This window comes from Bos grunniens, chromosome 9, assembly GCF_055505025.1.
Source record: "Bos grunniens cultivar Pamir isolate PY7600 chromosome 9, Bosgru_T2T1.0, whole genome shotgun sequence".
Classification (NCBI taxonomy): domain Eukaryota; kingdom Metazoa; phylum Chordata; class Mammalia; order Artiodactyla; family Bovidae; genus Bos; species Bos grunniens.
In genome coordinates, this window is record NC_141173.1 from 70,994,680 (window position 1) to 71,013,221 (window position 18,542).

Below are 18,542 nucleotides of genomic sequence, written 5' to 3' on the forward strand. Positions count from 1 at the left end.
CAGGAATACTGGAGTGGATTGCCATTTCCTTCTCCTTCTCCAGGCTCTTCTGTCCAAGGGATCTTTGTGACCCAGGGATTAAACTCGTGTCTCCTGTGTCTCCTGCATTAGCGGCAGATTCTTTACCAGTGAGCCACCTGGAAATCTGTTTCCCCATATAGATAGTCAATTTTCTGAACTATGTATTGAAAAGTGCTACAGTGGCATCTTTGTTGTAAATCAGATGACCATGTATATCTGTTTTTCTGGACTGTTCTGTTTTATTCGTTGATTTATGTTTTTGCCAAAACTACATGCTTGAGAACAAGTCCTCATGTCCACTAGTGCAGGCCCTCTACTTTTTTATTCTGCAAGATTGTCTCTGCTACCCCTGGCCCTTTGGTTTTTCATGTGCAACTTAAAATAAGTTTAGCAGTTTCCACAACAAATCATTTTTGGATTTTGATTGAGATTACACAAATCTATATACCAGCTTCAGGAGAATTTTCAGTTTTACAGGGTTGAGTCCTCTAATTCATAAGATGGTATAACCCTCCATTTATTTAGGTCTCTAAATAGTAGAGCTAGTAGATGTCTTGGATATATTTCATCATATTTATTCTTAGATATTCAATGTTATTTATATTTTATATTAAATATTTTATATATTTATTTGTTAAAATTTCAGCTTTACTGACATATATATACAAATAAAACTGTAAGATACTTAAAGCGTACATTGTGGTGACTTGAATATGCATGTATTGTGAAAGGATTCCCCCTTTGAGTTAATTGATATATGTCACCTCACATAAATTTACTTTTTTTTTTTGATGAGAACTTTTAAGTTCTACTCTTTTAGCAAATATATGTGTTCTACTAGTATGTAACAATTAATTGTTCTTTTCTATGGTCAGTAAACATGGTGTGATATCATCCCTTTGAAAATTTGAGACTTATTTTATGGCTGAGAATATGGTAAATTTGGGGGAATGTTCCGTTTGCAGTTGTCGAGAATACATATCTTGTATGGACTGTTCTATTGACATTCCAAATTGCTGATCCTGTGATTACAATCTGTACCTTTACTGATTATTTTATCAAATTTTAAGTCAGTTATTGAAAAAGGTGTTTAAAACCTGCATTTGTTGTTGTAGATTTGTCTATTTCCTCTCTTCTATTTGAAGTTTTTGCTTTATACATATTGAGCCTATGTTACGAGGTGCATGTATGTATTTTGATTGTTCATCTTGCTTTGGATTATCATTTTAAATTATAGCTTCCATTTAAATAATTCTACTTCTTTTAACATCTTTATCTGGTTAATACTTATATGGATACACCAGCTTTCATTGCTTAACTTTTTCATGTTAATATCTTTTTCATTGTTTTACTTTATCCTTTTTGTGCCCTTTATTTAAGACATGTCTTAAACAGTATAAACCTGAACTTTAAAATCCATTTGAAACTATCATGGATTAGAATATTTAATTTCTTTGTGTTCCTGCATTCTCAGTCATCTCCAACTCTTTGCAACGCCATGGACTATAGCCCACCGGCTCCTTTTGTCCTTGGTATTGTCTAGGCAAGAATGGACACTGGAGTAGTTTGCCATTTCCTACTCCAGGGGATCTTCCTGATCCAGGGATTGAACTCACATGTCCTTTGTCTCCTGCATTGGCAAGCAGATTGTTTACCTGTTGAGCCAACTGGGAGGCCCTTAATTCATTCACTTTAAATAAAATTATCAATATATTTGGATTTAAATCTACTATAATTCAATTTTTTTTGTATTCTTTGCTTTTTTCTCGTTTATCACTTTTAAAGATTAAATATATCTCCTTTTCTTTTTCTTTTTAGCATGCTATTTATGCATCCTTTTATCATTCTTTTTGAAGTCACCCTAGAACTTACAGCATTCATTCTTAACTTAGTAGAGCTACAGCATTATCACACAGTGGAAATGTAAAGAACTTAAAACAGTTTAATTCTACTTATCATCATTCTGGTTTTCTGCTTTTTCTTTTTTTCAGGAGTCTTAGATCCTCAATTTCTATTTTCCTTGATAGTTCTGAACACCGGTGCTTTGTCCCATTAACATTGTTAAAATGGGAAAAGGTTTTTTTTTTATCACAATCACAACTTTCTGCTTGACCTCAGATTTCTATACCAAGTTTTGACTGATTTGGTTGCTTTGTGACATCTTTGAGCTGTTTTCAGATGCATTTTATCAATCTTATTTAGATGTTCTTGGTACAAGTACTGGTCTGATACAAATTATTCCCTCATGATCAGAGGTTAGACATTTCTGTATACTTTTATCAAGTGTAGTTGTTATATACTTTTCTATGATTTGCTAATTTCAAATGTTTAAAAAAATTAGCATACTTTTTCCATCAGTGATATGGTGGCCACCATCTTGGTTCAGTTCAGTTCAGTCGCTCATTTGTGTCCGACTCTTTGTGACCCCATGAACTGCAGCATGCCAGGCCTCCCTGTCCATCACCAACTCCCGGAGTTTACTCAAACTTATGTCCATTGAGTTAGTGATGCCATCCAACCATCTCATCCTCTGTCATCCCCTTCTCCTCCCACCTAGAATCTTTCCCAGCATCAGGGTCTTTCAAATGAGTCAGTTCTTCACATCACGTGGCCAAAGTCTTGGCACTTCAGCTTCAGCATCAGTCCTTCCAATAAATATTCATCCTGATTTCCTTTAGGATGGACTGGTTAGATCTCCTTGCAGTGCAAGGGACTCTCAAGAGTCTTCTCCAACACCACAGTTCAAAAGCATCAATTCTTTGACAGTCAGATTTCTTTATAGTCCAACTTTCACTACCATACATGACTACTGGAAAAACCATAGCTTTGACTAGATGGACCTTTGTTGGCAAAGTAATGTCTCTGCTTTTTAATATGCTGTCTAGGTTCGTCATAACTTTCCTTCCAAGGAGCAAGCATCTTTTAATTTCATGGCTGTAGTCACCATCTGCACTGATTTTGGAGTGAAGTCTGTCAAAAAAATGAAGTCTGTCACTCTTTCCATTGTTTCCCCATCTATTTCCCATGAAGTGATGGGACCTGATGCCATGATCTTAGTTTTCTGAATGTTGAGCTTTAAGCCAACTTTTTCACTCTCCTCTTTCACTTTCATCAAGAGGCTGTAGTTCTTCTTCACTTTCTGCCGTAAGGGTGGTGTCATCTGCATATCTGAGATTTTTGATATTTCTCCCAGCAATCTTGATTCCAGCTTGTGCTTCTTCCAGCCCAGTGTATCTCATGATGTACTCTGCATATAAGTTAAATAGGCAGGATGACAATATACACCCTTGATGTACTCCTTTCCTGATTTGGAACCAGTCTTTTGTCCCATGTCCAGTTCTAACTGCTGCCTCTTGCCCGGCATACAGATTTCTCAAGAGGCAGGTCAGGTGGTCTGGTATTCCCATCTCTTTCAGAATTTTCCACAATTTATTGTGATCCACACAGTCAAAGGCTTTGGCATACTCAATAAAGTAGAAGTAGATGTTTTTCTGGAACTCTTGCTTTTTCGATGATTCAACGGATATTGTCAATTTGATCTCTGGTTCCTCTGCCTTTTCTAAAACCAGCTTGAACATCTGGTAGTTCACGGTTCATGTACTGTTGAAGCCCGGCGTGGAGAATTTTGAGCATTATTTTGCTAGCGTGTAAGATGAGTGCAGTTGTGCGGTTGTTTGAACATTCTTTGGCATTACCTTTGTTTGGGATTGGAATGAAAACTGACCTTTTCCAGTCCTGTGGCAACTGCTGAGTTTTCTAAATTTACTTGCATATTGAGTGTAGCACTTTCATAGCATCATCTTTTAGAATTTGAAATAGCTCAACTGGAATTCCATCTCCTCTAGCTTTGTTCATAGTGATGCTTCCTAAGGCCCACTTGACTTCACACTCCAGGATGTCTGGCTGTCTTGGTTCAGTGTGACTCTATCCTGGAAGTCGTATTTAATTGTTTCAGTGTGGGTACCTGTTTGGAGTTGTTGTCAATGAGTCCATTTTTTGAGGTTTTGGGCTTGGAACCAGAGAGAATGTGAAGCTCTTAGTGTAAAACTTAGAGGCTACTTGACATCTGTTTTTTTCTACCATGTGAGAAAATGTACTTTGTAGTAAAGAAAAATAAAATCAGTATGCAAAGAAATTCAGTGAAAAGGCATGGAAAGAAAGAATGGACTATGATGGACTTATTGAATTTAGTTATTCAGTAATCCCAAATACATCTGCTTTTCCTTTGGATTTTTTATTATGGTAAAATATATATCTCTGTTGTATATGTGTCAGAATTTATTTCCTTTTTAAGGCTAAGTAATATTTCATTGTATGAACATTCCGCATTTTTGTGTATCCATTTATCTGTTGATGGACACTTGGGTTGCTTCCACCTTTTGGTTATTGTGAGTAATGCTGTTAGGATTATGCATGTATATAGATTGTATTTTTACATTTTTGAGGGTTTTTTTTGATGCACTTTCTGTTTTGCTTAAAAAAATTAGAGTTAGAATGCTGCTTGTAACCAGTAAGATCTCAATTAATATGCATGAATCTGTTTTCATACTCCCTGTAAAATTCCTTTGATCTACTAACCTTTTTCTGGATCTGTACCACATTATCTTAATTATTTTAACTTTTAGTACACATGTGTGGTCTGGTAAAGGAGTTTTCCCTTTTTACTCTTTTAGAAAAATGTTTTGATTGCATTTCAGCATGTTTTTTTCAAATGATCAATTGTCAGCTTCTAAAAAGAAAATGAATGGAATTTTGTTTAGTATTGCATTGAATTTTTGGTTAAATTTGGGAGAATTAACATTAAATCTTTTAAAAGTTACATATGTAATATATTCTTTTGTAAAAGAGGCAGATAATATTAATATTGGCTCCCTTTTCCAAATGTTCCAGTCCTTTTCCAGTTTAATGTTGTCTTGAAACAACTCTTTTTTCCTCTCCTTACAGAATACTTTACATATGACCACAACATATGTGATGTTTACCTCACACAAAGCAATTCTGTGATACCAACTGAGTGTCCTACAATTCAGTTAAATTCTGACACTAATTGGAGTTAGTGTAGATCCCATGAGTTAAGGTATGGGTCCTGCAAAACTGCCTCCCCCTAATTCAGACTTTATTCATAGCCCAGGTCATCACTTTTGCTTCTGACTTACCAATTATAAATTGGGATTCCTAGGACCCCTTCCTTCAGTTCAGTGACTTGCTAGAATGACTCACAGAACTCAAGGAAACATTTATTCATGTTAGGGTTTATTAGAAAAGATATAGTACAGGGTGGGCTTCCCTGATGACTCAGATAGTAAAGACTCTGCTTGCAATGTGGGAGACCTGGGTTTGATCCCTGGGTTGGAAAGATCCCCTGGAGAAGGGAATGGCTACCCTCTTCAGTACTCTTGCCTGGAGAATTCAATGGACAGAGGAGCCTGGTGGGCTACAGTCCATGGGGTCACAAAGAGTTGGACACGACTGAGTAACACTTTCACTTTCAAAGGCCACAGATGAATGGCCAGATGAAGAGGTAAAAAGGTAGGGTCCAGAAGAATCCCAAGCATACTTGTATCTGTCCCTGTGAAGTTAGGGTGTCCTACCTTCCTAGCATGTGGATGTGTTCACCAGCCTGGAAGTTCTCTGAACCCTGTACTTTTGGGATTTTTATGGAGACTTCATCATCTAGGCATGGTTGATCATTAATTCAAACTTAGTACTCTTCGCTTCTGGAAGATGGTGGTGGGGGGAGAGTGTTGGTGAAGGCTGAAAGTACCAAACTTGTAATCACGATTTGGTCTTTCTGGTGTCCAGCCCCCATTCTCAAGCTATAACAGAGCCCACAAAGAGTTGCCTCGTGAGAACAAAACAGACTCCCATCACCCAGGAAATTCCAAGGGATTTGGAAGCTCTGGACCAGGAATCAGAGGCAGAGGACAGTGTATGTATTTTCTGTTGTTTCACAGATGTATAGTCTGGGCAACCATGGTGTTAGTCACTTAGTCGTGTCTGACTCTTCAAGACTCCATGAACTGTAGCCTGCCAGGCTCCTCTGTCCATAGAGTTCTCCAGATCAAAAATATTGGAGTGGGTTGCCATTCCCTTCTCTAGGCGATCTTCCTGACCTGGGGACTGAACCCGGGTCTTGTGCACTGCAGGTGGATTCTTTCCCATCTGAGCCACCAGGAAAGTATAGACTTCTTTATACTACTCATCTAATTTTTTTTTAATATCCTTTTTTTACAAAAACTTGAATGATATACAGCATATGTTTTCCCTCAGCATCTCAATTTTGAGATCTATCCATGTCCATATAGAAATATCTTCTTTATTCCTTTTATTTGCCACTGGGAGTTCCACTGTACAGGTGTACTTTATTATCTAATGGTTAGCCTGTTGACTGACCTTTAGGATATTGCCACTTTTCAATACAACAAAATTGTCATGAAACTTTGAGACATACTTTTTATTTACACTTTTCTGAGAAAGAAGCTACCAAAAAGTAGATTGATGGGTTTAAGGATGTACACATTTGAGTTTTCAAACTATTACCTCAATCTTATTGGGAATGCATTGTGTTTATAGATTAATTTGGAGGCAATTTACATTTTTATAATAATGAGGCTTTTTATCCTGGAACAATGTAATTCTATTTATTCAGGCCTTTTTGTGTGTAATTCATTAATATTTTATAGTTCTTTTTTATGTAAGTTTTGCTCCATTTATGCTAAACCTATTTCTAGGCATTTAAATTATTTTTGCTGGTGTGAATAGAAATTTTCCAGCTATTCCAGTAGCCAGTTATTTCTAGTATAAAAAGAAAAACTGTTAACTGTTAAAAATATTTAACTTATGCTGAGTGAAATAAGGCAGAGAAAGACAAATACTGTATGATATCACTTGTATGTGGAATCTAAAAAATTCAAAAGCTAGTTCAATAACAACAACAACAAAATGGGTCACAGATACAGAGAGCAAGCTAATAGTTACCAGTTGTGGTTGGGAAGGACAATATAGGGATGGGAAAATGGGTGGTATAAACTGTTGGGTGTGAGATAGGCTCAAGGATGTGTTGTACAATGTGGGGTATATAGCCAGTATTTTGTAATAACTAAATGGAAAGTTCGAGAGGAAACTGGCAACCCACTCCAGTATTCTTGCCTGGAGAATCCCATGGACAGAGAAGCTGGCAGTCTACAGTCCATGGGGTCACAAAGAGTCGGACACAACTGAAGTGACTTAGCAAATGGAAAGTAACCTTTAAAAATTGTATTAAAAAGTAAAGACTTTAAAAATTTGTCAAGCACGAGGAACTTACTGAAATGAATTTTTATTTGATTCTCATAAATTTTTTTGGTATATAATCATAACGTCTGCAGAAGTGACTTGTCTCTTTCCAGTGTGTATACTTGTATTGCCATCTTTTTGCATTCACCAGAATCTCCTGAATAAAGTTGAACAACCATGTTGATGACATATGTTTATGTCTTTTCCTGTCTTTAATGGAAATGCCTGTAATCTTTCATCCTTAACATGCTGTTTGTTGTTAGTAGCTGATAAAGAAATTTTATACTTTATGTATGTACAAATTGTTTATGTCTTATCACAGCCATGGTAGATGTGAGCATATCAAAGTCTAGAATAAAGAACTGAACATGATGTTTTGGAAAGACCTCAGCTCTTAGAATAACTAGATTGGAATTCTGGCTCCATCATTTACTGACAGTATGCTAATGAGAATGATACTTTACCCTATGAATCTGTTTCTACAACTAAAATAGGAAGATAACAATGTATACAAGCATAGCTTTGTTATGAGCAAGAAAAGAGATGATAGGTTTATATGTAAACAAGCTCCCAAAATGCTTGGTGTAGGTTGGACTCAATACATCTAGATTTCTATATGGATCCTAGAGGAGGACTTGGGCAACGGAGAAAGCCAAGTAAAAAGCAGGGCACCATTTAGTGTATTTCTTCTACCCTCTCGCTCTTTGTTGAGAGAACACAACTTATTAGCGTAATGTATTGCACATTTGGAGCTTCTCAGGTGGCATTAGTTGTAAAGAACCTGCCTGCCAATGCAGGAAACATAAGATGTTTAATTTTACTAAACTAGAATCTCTAAGCGGAGAAGGCAGTGGCAACCCACTCCGTACTCTTGCCTGGAAAATCCCATGGATGGAGGAGCCTGGTAGCCTGCAGTCCATGCGGTTGCGAAGAGTCTGACATGACTGAGCGACTTCACTTTCACTTTTCACTTTCACGCATTGGAGAAGGAAATGGCAACCCACTCCAGTGTTCTTGCCTGGAGAATCCCAGGGACGGCGGAGCCTGGTGGGCTGCCGTCTGTGGGGTCGCACAGAGTTGGACACGACTGAAGCGACTTAGCAGCAGCAGCAGAGTCTCTAAGACTGGCTCCACACTATAGATATTAGTAAATCAATTATACAGCAAATAAGTGAGTCTAAGAAGTGCAAATTATTTTAAATTTAACAAATACATCAAAAAGGAAAAAATCCTTTTAGAGTTTTATAAAGTTGATAAACTCTGTATATCCATAAATGGAAAAATATCTCATTATACTAACCCTTTTTATTTTAGGTCCAGATGGCTTCACCCAGGTTTGAGAAGTCATTCAAGAGTGTTCGAAACCAAGGTAAGGGTCACTTTATTAAGAAGGCTAATTAGTGTTATTAAGGACAAGTTACTGTTAAATTAATCAACAGAATTAAGAAAGAAGCCAATGGGCCTATTATGAAGTACTTCATAGATTTTCAAATTTTGGTAACTAAGAAGGACAGATGCTCCATGCAGTCCCCACATGGAGCAAAGCTAAGTTCTTCTACTGAGCTCTAGTCACAGCTGATAATCAAAATTCCCTGAATAGCCTTACATAGTTTTTCAAATTTGGGCAGGTCCCATCCTGTCATTTGTAACTTGGGTGGTGAATATATACACATATACCCTGTTATTTGGGGTTTTATTTTTCAGCATCAGATGGAGCTTTATTTTTTCTTGTTTCAGTTTTATAGAGATATGATTAACATATGGCACTGAATTAAGTTTAAGGTGTACAGCAAAATGATTTGACTTATATACCTCATGAAATGATTACTACAATAAATTTAGTGAACATCCGTCTTCCCACATAGATACAAAAGAAAAGAAAAAGAAAAAGCATACTTTTTTCTTGTGATGAGAACTCAGAATTTTCTCTCTTAACAACTTTCATATATAACATTCAGCAGTGTTAATTATATTAATCATCTTGTATACTCCATTAGTTGTCAGTTTTGACCTTCAATGATATTGTCTTTTTGTGGTTGTTATAGAAATGCTCATTTCTTGTAAGTCTCAGTTTCCAAATATAAAAAAAAACATGGAACGCATGAAAAATGTTTTAATCTACCTAGCTAGGTGGTCAGTCCCTTTGAAGCATGAACCATGCTTTCTGTGAGTTGTATTCCCATCAAAGTCAGCAGAGAATTCAGAGCACAATGTGCTTCCATAGATATTTTAATGGAAGTTAATGAAAACCGGTTGAGTGGTTTACGCTTTGAATGGCAAACTTTATAATGTATAATTTTGAAGTTTGTTTTTCTGAAGAGATTTTTACGTTACTTGTTGCTGCTGCTGCAGCTAAGTCGCTTCAGTCGTGTCTGACTGTGTGTGACCCCACAGACAGCAGCCCACCAGGCTTCCCCGTCCCTGGGATTCTTCAGGCAAGAACACTGGAGTGGGTTGCCATTTCCTTCTCCAATGTGTGAAAGTGAAAAATGAAAGTGAAGTCGCTCAGTCGTGTCTGACTCTAGCGACCCCATGGACTGCAGCCCACCTGGCTCCTCCATCCATGGGACTCTCCAGGCAAAAGTACTGGAGTGGGGTGCCATTGCCTTCTCCTGTTACTTGTTGATAACGGTGTAAATTACTCATTTCTGTAATAGCAATAAATGCTAGTTGAGTGAATGAGTGAAAAACAACTGTTTGATAGTTGTTAAAAAAGTTTACTGAGTGAACTACAATTAAACAGACATAGGGTAAAAGTATAAAGTATAAACTTAAAAATAAATAATTCCTTTTGTAAGAAGATAGATTAGCTAATAAACTCAGGGGAATTGAATACACATCTTGTTATAAAATTGTTATGTAAATGAGTAACATCTATAATGGTTGACAGCCCAGCTTTAAAACTTAAGTGGGCAGCGGTAATGCCCATCATGTACCTTCATGTTCAGAAAGCTTGATGATCTTCACTTTGAGTGGTGGGGCCATTCCCTTTTGCTCTCCAAGTGCACAGTCCTAAATACTGAACTGGAACCACTGAGATTAGTAACTGTGTCAGTGTGGAAAGCCTGAGACCAGTAATTGATGTGAATATACTGAAAACCAAATGTGTTTTAAAAGATTGCAGTGGGTCCTTGAAGTATGGATGCTGAGAATATTTTAAGGTCAATGAGCTAAATCTCCAAAGGAGAAAAAATGGCTTTATTTTCCCCTTTCAAAGGTGAGTTTTGCTGTGTTCAAGAAATCAAAATGATCGTAGGTGACTTACTGTTGCAGAGACGTGTGTGTGTGTGTGTGTGTGTGTGTGTATGTGTATACACATCAGCAAGACTTTTCTCTTTCCAAGAGGAAAGCTATTTCTATATTCACTTAATGTGAGACTTCTCATTTCCTCAAAGTTCAGTCCAAATGGGAAGTTTCTCTTTTTCCATGCATCCCAGACACAGGAGAAGGCTTAAGCAGAGTGACGCAGGCAGGGGCCGGTGGCCTGGCTTCTTCCCTTTCATGGCCTGCCTCCTGGGGCCTGGCCTGGTGTGTGGCTGCTGTTTATACCTGCTGAAGTGCTTTCTGTGTTTGCATTGGCGCTGCCACCTTACACGCTAGAGCCCCGAGCTGTTCATGAGGTCTGTCCCAGAGCTTTGAAACCTATGAGCTGGCGGCTGGGGCGAGAGCATGTCTCTCTCAATTTTTGGGTGAACTCCATGTTTTTTCCCAGAGCTTAGATCACTGTCCGCAATCCAGGCTTGCTAGACAGAATGTAACAGTTACTGCTAGAGACATCCTGAACTTTTAAGGGCAAAAGGCGGAGGGGGAAGGGAGAGAAGAAAAAGCTCAAGGTCAACTTGACAGCTTGAAAGTGAACATTTTTATATCTGGTAAACAAAGATTTTTACGGAACTGGAAAACTTTATCGCCAAGGAAGGAAAAAAAATATCACTTCGTGTTATGGCAAGAGGCTGTGTTGTTCCAGAGTTCCCAATTCCATCCCAAGTCATGTTTGAGACCAGACCAGATTAATCAGTGGTTGTGGCAGGGGTGTTAGTAGGAGTGATGTAATTTTTGTAGAAATTTACCTCTCTCCCTGGTTATTTCATTGGTCCCTAATGATTTTTAGAAGATGTATCGTCTTCAAAACTGGCAAAATTAGGAAAACCCTGACACCTGTTTGTCCTGTGCCCACCAGTCTCGGCTTTTCCTTCCTTGTGCCCTTGTTTTGTCATATTAGGAATATCCCAACAGTTTTTTTGGCTAAGATTTCTCCCCATCTTCTCTTTCCATGGGAAGTCTTGGTTCATGGGAGAAATTTTATTTTGGTTATATAAGCTTGTGAAGAGAAGGAAATGGCAACTCACTCCAGTGTTCTTGCCTGTAAAATCCCACAGACAGAGGAGCCTGGCAGATTACCATCCATGGGGTTTCAAAGTGCCAGACATGACTGGGCACATATAAGCCTGAGTGTGGCTAGAACTGTATATTTTCCTTCCCTGGTGTGTGTGTGGGGGAATGAGCATGATATAGATGTATAAAGGACATCATATATGAGAAACTAGTAAATTATTAAAGTGTTTTGCAGTAAATTATAACAAATCCGAATTAAAAAGTTGACACTTGGAAGAATTGAAGTTTAAGGCTAAATATGACTACTTTCAAGGTTCATAGCAACTTTGTTTATAGGAAAACATAAGAGAGCCCTTGTTACACCCTCTTCCCCACCTCTGACCCTCAATGAAGTACAAGGTCTGTGCTTTTATAAATATGTTAAGAATTTCTTCTGTAATTTTTGTCTATGAGGAACATAAACATGCCTTTGAATGGGGTAAATGCCTATCTTGTTTCACTGAGCCAAGGGGGAGAAAAAAGCCTACTCTTGGTTTCCAACTAGAGAAATACTAGTGAGAAATGAATAAGCTCTCCTAGACTCTTTGAGATAGTGTATTTATTCTTGGGTCAAGCTCAATGGTCTTCCGTTTTACAGTGACAGCCTCTTTCCACCCCCTTCTTCATATTTCATTCCCCAACCTGATTCATGCTGTTTGCCTGATAAGCCTGAATGATATCTAAACTGAATGTTTGACCTTGCCTGGAAGTAATGCCATGGGAGACTTATATTAATTTTAATGTTATATAGCTTTTCCAACATATGGGATGGCTTTGTTTGTCATTCAAGAGATTTATTGATGCAATGCGTATTCCCTGGTCCTTTCATGAAAAAATGTTTATACCTGTGGGCATGTCCAGATGGCAGTGAATGACTTGCATTCATGAGAACAGCATTCAGCAGTTCATGGTTGCCAAGGTAAGCAGCAAAGGCATGCCCTCTGTACTCTATTGCCTTGTAAAGAAACAGTCTCTAAGGTAACAGGCTAGCACCCTTGAGGCCAGAGATCCCTAGTGTTTTAGACTTGGTGGGGAGGTGAAGGGGGAGAGAAGAGCCAGAGGGACAACATGAAATAATACTAATAAAAAACCTTTTTGTTAATCTCCTAGAAATTTAAAAGGGGGAAAAAGTTGAGAGAAGAGGTGGGGGTTCAGAATTTTCCACTTTGGGTCTCAAAAGAGATTTGATTCAGATTTGCCTTGTGCTTCAGCAGTGTAATGCCCCTTTCATAGGTTAATTTGAGGGACATAGACAGCTAATGGTCCAAGGCATGACCCAAGGGACAAGCTCTAGGCCGTCATAGACTATGATTGTCAGGTGGTGAATAAGCAAGCACTCTGATTCTCTTGGAATCTGTGGCATTTTTAGGATTGATTTGTTTTCTGTACTGTAGCCCCTTAATGCTATCATTGCAATGGTAAAAATGTCACCTGAATGACTGTTCTCAAGGAGGCATTGCTGGTTGGATTAACAGTCTTGATAGGATGGAGTTTTTCATTGGATTACCTTCAAATGCAGAAAATTATCAGGTGACAGCTTCTAGCTCTTCCAGCCAGCAGTAGTGTGGATTGTGAACTCCCTAGGTAATACTAGGATGTTATGTCCTTTATAGAATTTGGCCTATTTATAGAATAGAATTCCACTATTTATAGAATAGTAAATGGATACTATTTGTTGTTGTTGTTCAGATGCTCGGTCATGTCTGATTCTTTGCGTACCGTGGACTGTAGCACACCAGGCATCCTTGTCCTTCACCATCTTCTGGAACTTGCTCACACTCATGTCCATTGACTTGGTGATGCCACCCAACCATCTCACCTTCTGTTGTCCCCTTCTTATCCTGCCTTTAATATTTCCCAACATCAGGGATTTTTTTCTAATGAATCGGCTCTTTGCAGCAGGTGGCCAAAGTATTGGAGCTTTAGTTTCAGCATTAGTCCTTCCAATGAATATTCAGGATTTATTTCCTTTAGGATTGACTGGGTTGATCCCGTTGAAGTCCAAGGGACTCTCAAGAGTCTTCTCCAACACCACAGTTGAAAAGCATCACTTCTTCGGTTCTCAGCCTTCTTTATGGTCTACCTCTTTGTGGAGGCCTGGGCCTGGCCCACCGTAGCAAGATCTTCTTAACCACAAGAGACCCTGGAAACTGTCAGTCAGTTCTGAGGTCAAAATGCTATCCATTCCCCAAGAAATAGTATTAGGTAGAGGGAGGGAAAACTAAAGAAAGCCTTCATAAGGCCTCTAAAAAGGGAAGTCTAGAGAGAAACCCTCATAAACAGCCTGATTACTGAACCCCATATAAAAACAGAATAATTGGACTGAAAGTCACCTCATAAGATTCACTGAGTCTGACCTTAAGCAGGTGACTAAGTCACCCAGAAAAGAGAATTGTTCCTTTCTCAATATTTTCAGAGGGAAACATATCCCCTGAAAGTTAATTTCATATTTTGGCCCCCCAAAGATATCTTGTGTGAAATTAAAATCCTAGCTTTCAAAGTCAAACATTTCTTACCATTCTGGAGCTGTGCATTAAGAGAACAACCTACAAGTCTACTCAATACAAATTGGACATATTCCTAAAATTTTCTATCAATTGAATTTACCAGAGATCACTAATTTGTTTACAGATCCCAGTTCATACGGTGTTTGGAAATGTTCCACCTATGTAGAAACATTTTAAATAATGATAGCAACAGTATTTGATGCATGCTTACCATGTGCCAGATATAGTTCTAAGTGCTCAATGTATATTAATTCAGTTGTTCCTCTTTAATAACAATATTAGGTAGGCACCATCTTTTACAGATTATTAATATTGAGGCACAAGAAAATGAAATAACATTTCTAACATCACACTGATAGCAAAAGAAGAGTCAGGAATTAAAGCCATCCTGACTTGAGGGCATAATATGCCCAAGTAGTAGTGATTCTGTCACTTGGTAAAAACTGAGTTTTTTAAAGTCTTCAACCTCACCTGAAAGGGCCTTTCAGATATATTAAGCTTTTGAAATGGAGCATTTCAATTTCAAAATCTATCACTATGTTTAAGACAGTGTGTGTGTATATGTGTGTGTGTTAATGCTCTCAGATTTCTTCAGCCCCATTCAGAGTGTTTTGTTGTTTGTTTTTTCTTTTACTTAGAACAAGGTGTGACACAAAGGGCATGAAGAAACTTCTCCCATAACCTCTTCCTCTCTGTTTTGTGGTTTTGTGTGTGTGTGTGTTTCTATATAGATCCTAAAGCGGAGACAAAGTTGCGTATTGGTAACACTTCAGGTTCATTTATTCATTCTGATCTGTTAGGATTAGGGTTATGAAAGTGGAATGCTTTTACATAACACTATTCTGCTTATGAACTTCTATAAAAGTGAAGAGATCCTTTTCATTATAATTGTTATTATTATTATATTTTTAAAAAAGAGACTTGTGTCCATTGTGTCAATGCTAATAGCAATCAATTACTATAACTGAACTAGCATTTACTGACACTATTCCCAATTATTTCTTGAAATAGGTATAAGTAGATACCTTCCAAGGCTTCCTAGGTGGTGCTAGTGGTGAAGAACCCGCCTTTCAATGCAGGAGACGTAAGAGAAACGAGTTTGTTCCCTGGGTCAGGAAGATCCCCTGGAGGAGGGCATGGCAACCCACTCCAGTATTCTTGCCTGGAGAATCTCATGGACCAAAAAATAGGTTAATTTTTGCTGATTAGCAAAGCTGTTTTTGGAATGCCTCAAAAAATCCAGCTATTTCTTTAGTTTCCAGGAAAATCCTAGTGTATGTCTCTTTTATTGGAAAATATTTCTCCCATTGCTAAGGTCATATCTCTTATGAGGCCAGTATTTTATATGTGTAATAAACATATTATATTGAATATTAAGCACGTTTCAAAAGTCCACAGCTTTGATAGTGCTTCATCCCACAAGGATGAGCTCTAGATAAACATGTGTGACCTATTGCACCCAAAATGAATTGTGGAAGGCTATAGAAGGCAATGGCACTCCACTCCAGTACTCTTGCCTGGAAAATCCCATGGACGGAGGAGCCTGGAAGGATGCAGTCCATGGGGTCGCACAGAGTCGGACACGACTGAAGCGACTTAGCAGCATAGTAAAACTATCATCCAAAGAGGAAATAAAAGACTTCTAAATGGAAAAAAAAATGTGAACAACTAAATTCCCGAGGTCCAACTTCTGTTCTGTAAAGTAAGTCCTAATGTCTTGGTTAAACATAAAACATCTGTCTAGTCTTTTGACAATTAAAAAAATTTATTGTTGAAAAGCCGTTATGAAAATATATTAGGGAGTCTGTTATGCTCATCAATAACACACCCTCAGAGGCTGTGTCTACACGATGATGGACAAGGGAATGAAATAAAAAGGTTACTTCCAAAGAGTTAAAATGCCTACTTTATTCCTCCCAGCTTTCATCATAATTCCTGTCATTTAATTATATTATTGTGGTAGAAATATATAATTATGCAATGTACCATTTATTTTTTTACCATTTTAAGTGTATAGTTTAGTGGCATTCTTTACATTATTGTGCGACCATCACCACTATCTATCTCCAGAACTTTTTAAACCTCCTATACTGAAACTCCGGAGAAGGCAATGGCACCCCACTCCAGTACTCTTGCCTGGAGAATCCCATGGACGGAGGAGCCTGGTAGGCTGCAGTCCATGGGGTCGCTAAGAGTCGGACACGACTGAGCGACTTCACTTTCACCTTTCACTTTCATGCATTGGAGAAGGAAATGGCAACCCACTCCAGTGTGCTTGACTGGAGAATTCCAGGGACGGGGGAGCCTGGTGGGCTGCCGTCTATGGGGTCGCACAGGGTTGGAGACGACTGAAGCAACTTAGCAGCAGCAGCAGCATACTGAAACTCTGTATCCACTAAACTGTGTAACTCCTTCGGCTTCCCAGGTGGCACTAGGGGTAAAGAATCCGCCTGCAAATGTAGAAGACAAAAGAGACGTGAGTTCAATCCCTGAGTTGGTAAGATCCCCTAGAGAAGAGCATTGCATCCCACTCCAGTATTCTTGCCTGGAGAATCCCATAGACAAAGGAGCCCGGTGGGCTATAGTCCATAGTGTAGCAGAGTCAGACGTGACAGAAGCAACTTAGCTCTCATGCATGTAACCCGTTTCCTCCTCTTCCCAGTCCCTGGTAACCACTATTCTAATTTCTATCTCTTTGTACTTGACTATACTCATATAAGTAGAATTGTACAACAGTTATCCTTCTATGTCTGGCTTATTTCAGTTAGTATAATATTTTCAAGGTTCATCCATGTTGTAACATGCATCAAAAGCCATAATCAAGTTTTCTAAACTCTGAAAAGCAAAGGATATTGATAACAAGAAAGATCTTTTGGAAGAGGTGAACATTTGATTTGATAATGAAAATATTTTATATTTTTTTAATCAGGGACTCTAAAATTACATTTCAAGAGTGATGTCACACTCCCCTTCACATCAGTCAAAAAGAGCAAGGAAAGTCACAAAGTCACATCTAACACTATGCAAAATGTGTACTGTGATCTCTATACTTCCTTGGCTTCTAGTTTTTCAATAATCATTGCCAGGATATACCCACTATCTTAGCAGCTTGCCCCCTCAATTTAAAAATGCTTTTAAAAATTGTATTTTTCTGATTTAATTTAAACCAATTGGTATTTATAAGTATTAACCATGAGCTCAGGGCTATGCTGTATTGAGATTGCTTTTAGAGGGCAAAATATACATAAGATATGGTCCTTGCACATGAAGAGACTGAAAATTTTCAGGAGAAATAACATGCATAGTCACGAAACTGTTAATAATAAAACATCATAGAAAAGAATTAAGAGGCAGTGTTGTGATGTTGATGGTAAAATGCCTGTAAGCCAGGACCTTGAATCTGATTTGGACGCTGCTCATACATAGCTAGTTGTGAATCCTTCTGCAGACACCACTGTGACCTTGCTATCCTTCCTGTAAATTAAAGAAATTAAGTTGGATCAGCATGAAGGACCCTCCTGGCCTTTGGGTCAGAAGAGATTATATGTGTTCCAGGGGAGGATGGTCATTCAAGATTTCAGGAAGGAAGCAGGATATAAACTGGGACTTAAAAGATGAATGGGGGCTTTGCCATTGGTAGGGGGGCAGGTGTAAAGTGTTAGTTTTAGTTGCTCAGTTGTGTCTGACTCTTTGCAGCCCTGTGGACTATAACCTGTCAGGCTTCTCTGTCCAAGGAATTCTCCAGGCAAGAATACTGGGTTGCCATTACCTTCTCTAGGGGATCTTCCTAACCCAGGGATCAAACTCAGGTCTCCTGCATTGCAGGCAGATTCTTTACCATCTGAGCCACCAGGGAAGCCCAGGAGGGGCAGATTAAGTTGCTTATTAAGTTCTCAACGGTGGACACAGTGCTTTGTTCAGGTCTGTATCATCCTAGAACCTGTGCAGTACTAGTAACTTTCTAAAATCGCCGAAATACTTTTCCTTAGGAGGATTAACTGTCAGTCCCAAGCTCATCCACGGCATTCTATGCCTACATCTTATCACCCTCAGTTCAGTCACTCAGTCGTGTCCAACTCTTTGTGACCCCATGGACTGCTACATGCCAGGCTTCCCTGTCCATCACCAACTCCTGAAGCTTGCTCAAACTCATGTTCATCAAGTCAGTGATGCCATCCAACCATCTCATCCTCTGTCATCCCCTTCTCCTCCCACCTTTAATCTTTCCCAGCATCAGGCTCTTTCCAAATGAGTCAGTTCTTCACATCAGGTGGCCAAAATATTGGAGTTTCAGCTTCAGTATCAGTCCTTCCTATGAATATTCAGGACTGATTTCCTTTAGGATAGATTGGTTGGATCTGCTTG

General features: G+C 38.5%; 1 protein-coding gene across 12 annotated transcripts in view; it reads left to right on the forward strand.

Annotated features, from left to right (window-relative positions):
- Window positions 1–18,542, forward strand: part of LOC147366112 (uncharacterized) — a 271,655-nt gene that overhangs the window by 60,819 nt on the left and 192,294 nt on the right. For 8 of the 12 annotated variants that reach the window (XR_015132403.1, XR_015132402.1, XM_086316549.1 and 5 more), the window contains 2 exons: window positions 5,824–5,950; window positions 8,611–8,665. Coding sequence is in view for 10 of the 12 variants with exons in the window: in XM_086316549.1 (XP_086172675.1) it covers window positions 5,824–5,950; window positions 8,611–8,665 (182 nt within the window). In the remaining 2 variants the exon portion in view is untranslated. The remainder of the gene's footprint in view (window positions 1–5,823; window positions 5,951–8,610; window positions 8,666–18,542) is intronic. The other 4 variants (XM_086316550.1, XM_086316552.1, XM_086316557.1 and 1 more) reach the window with 1 other exon arrangement.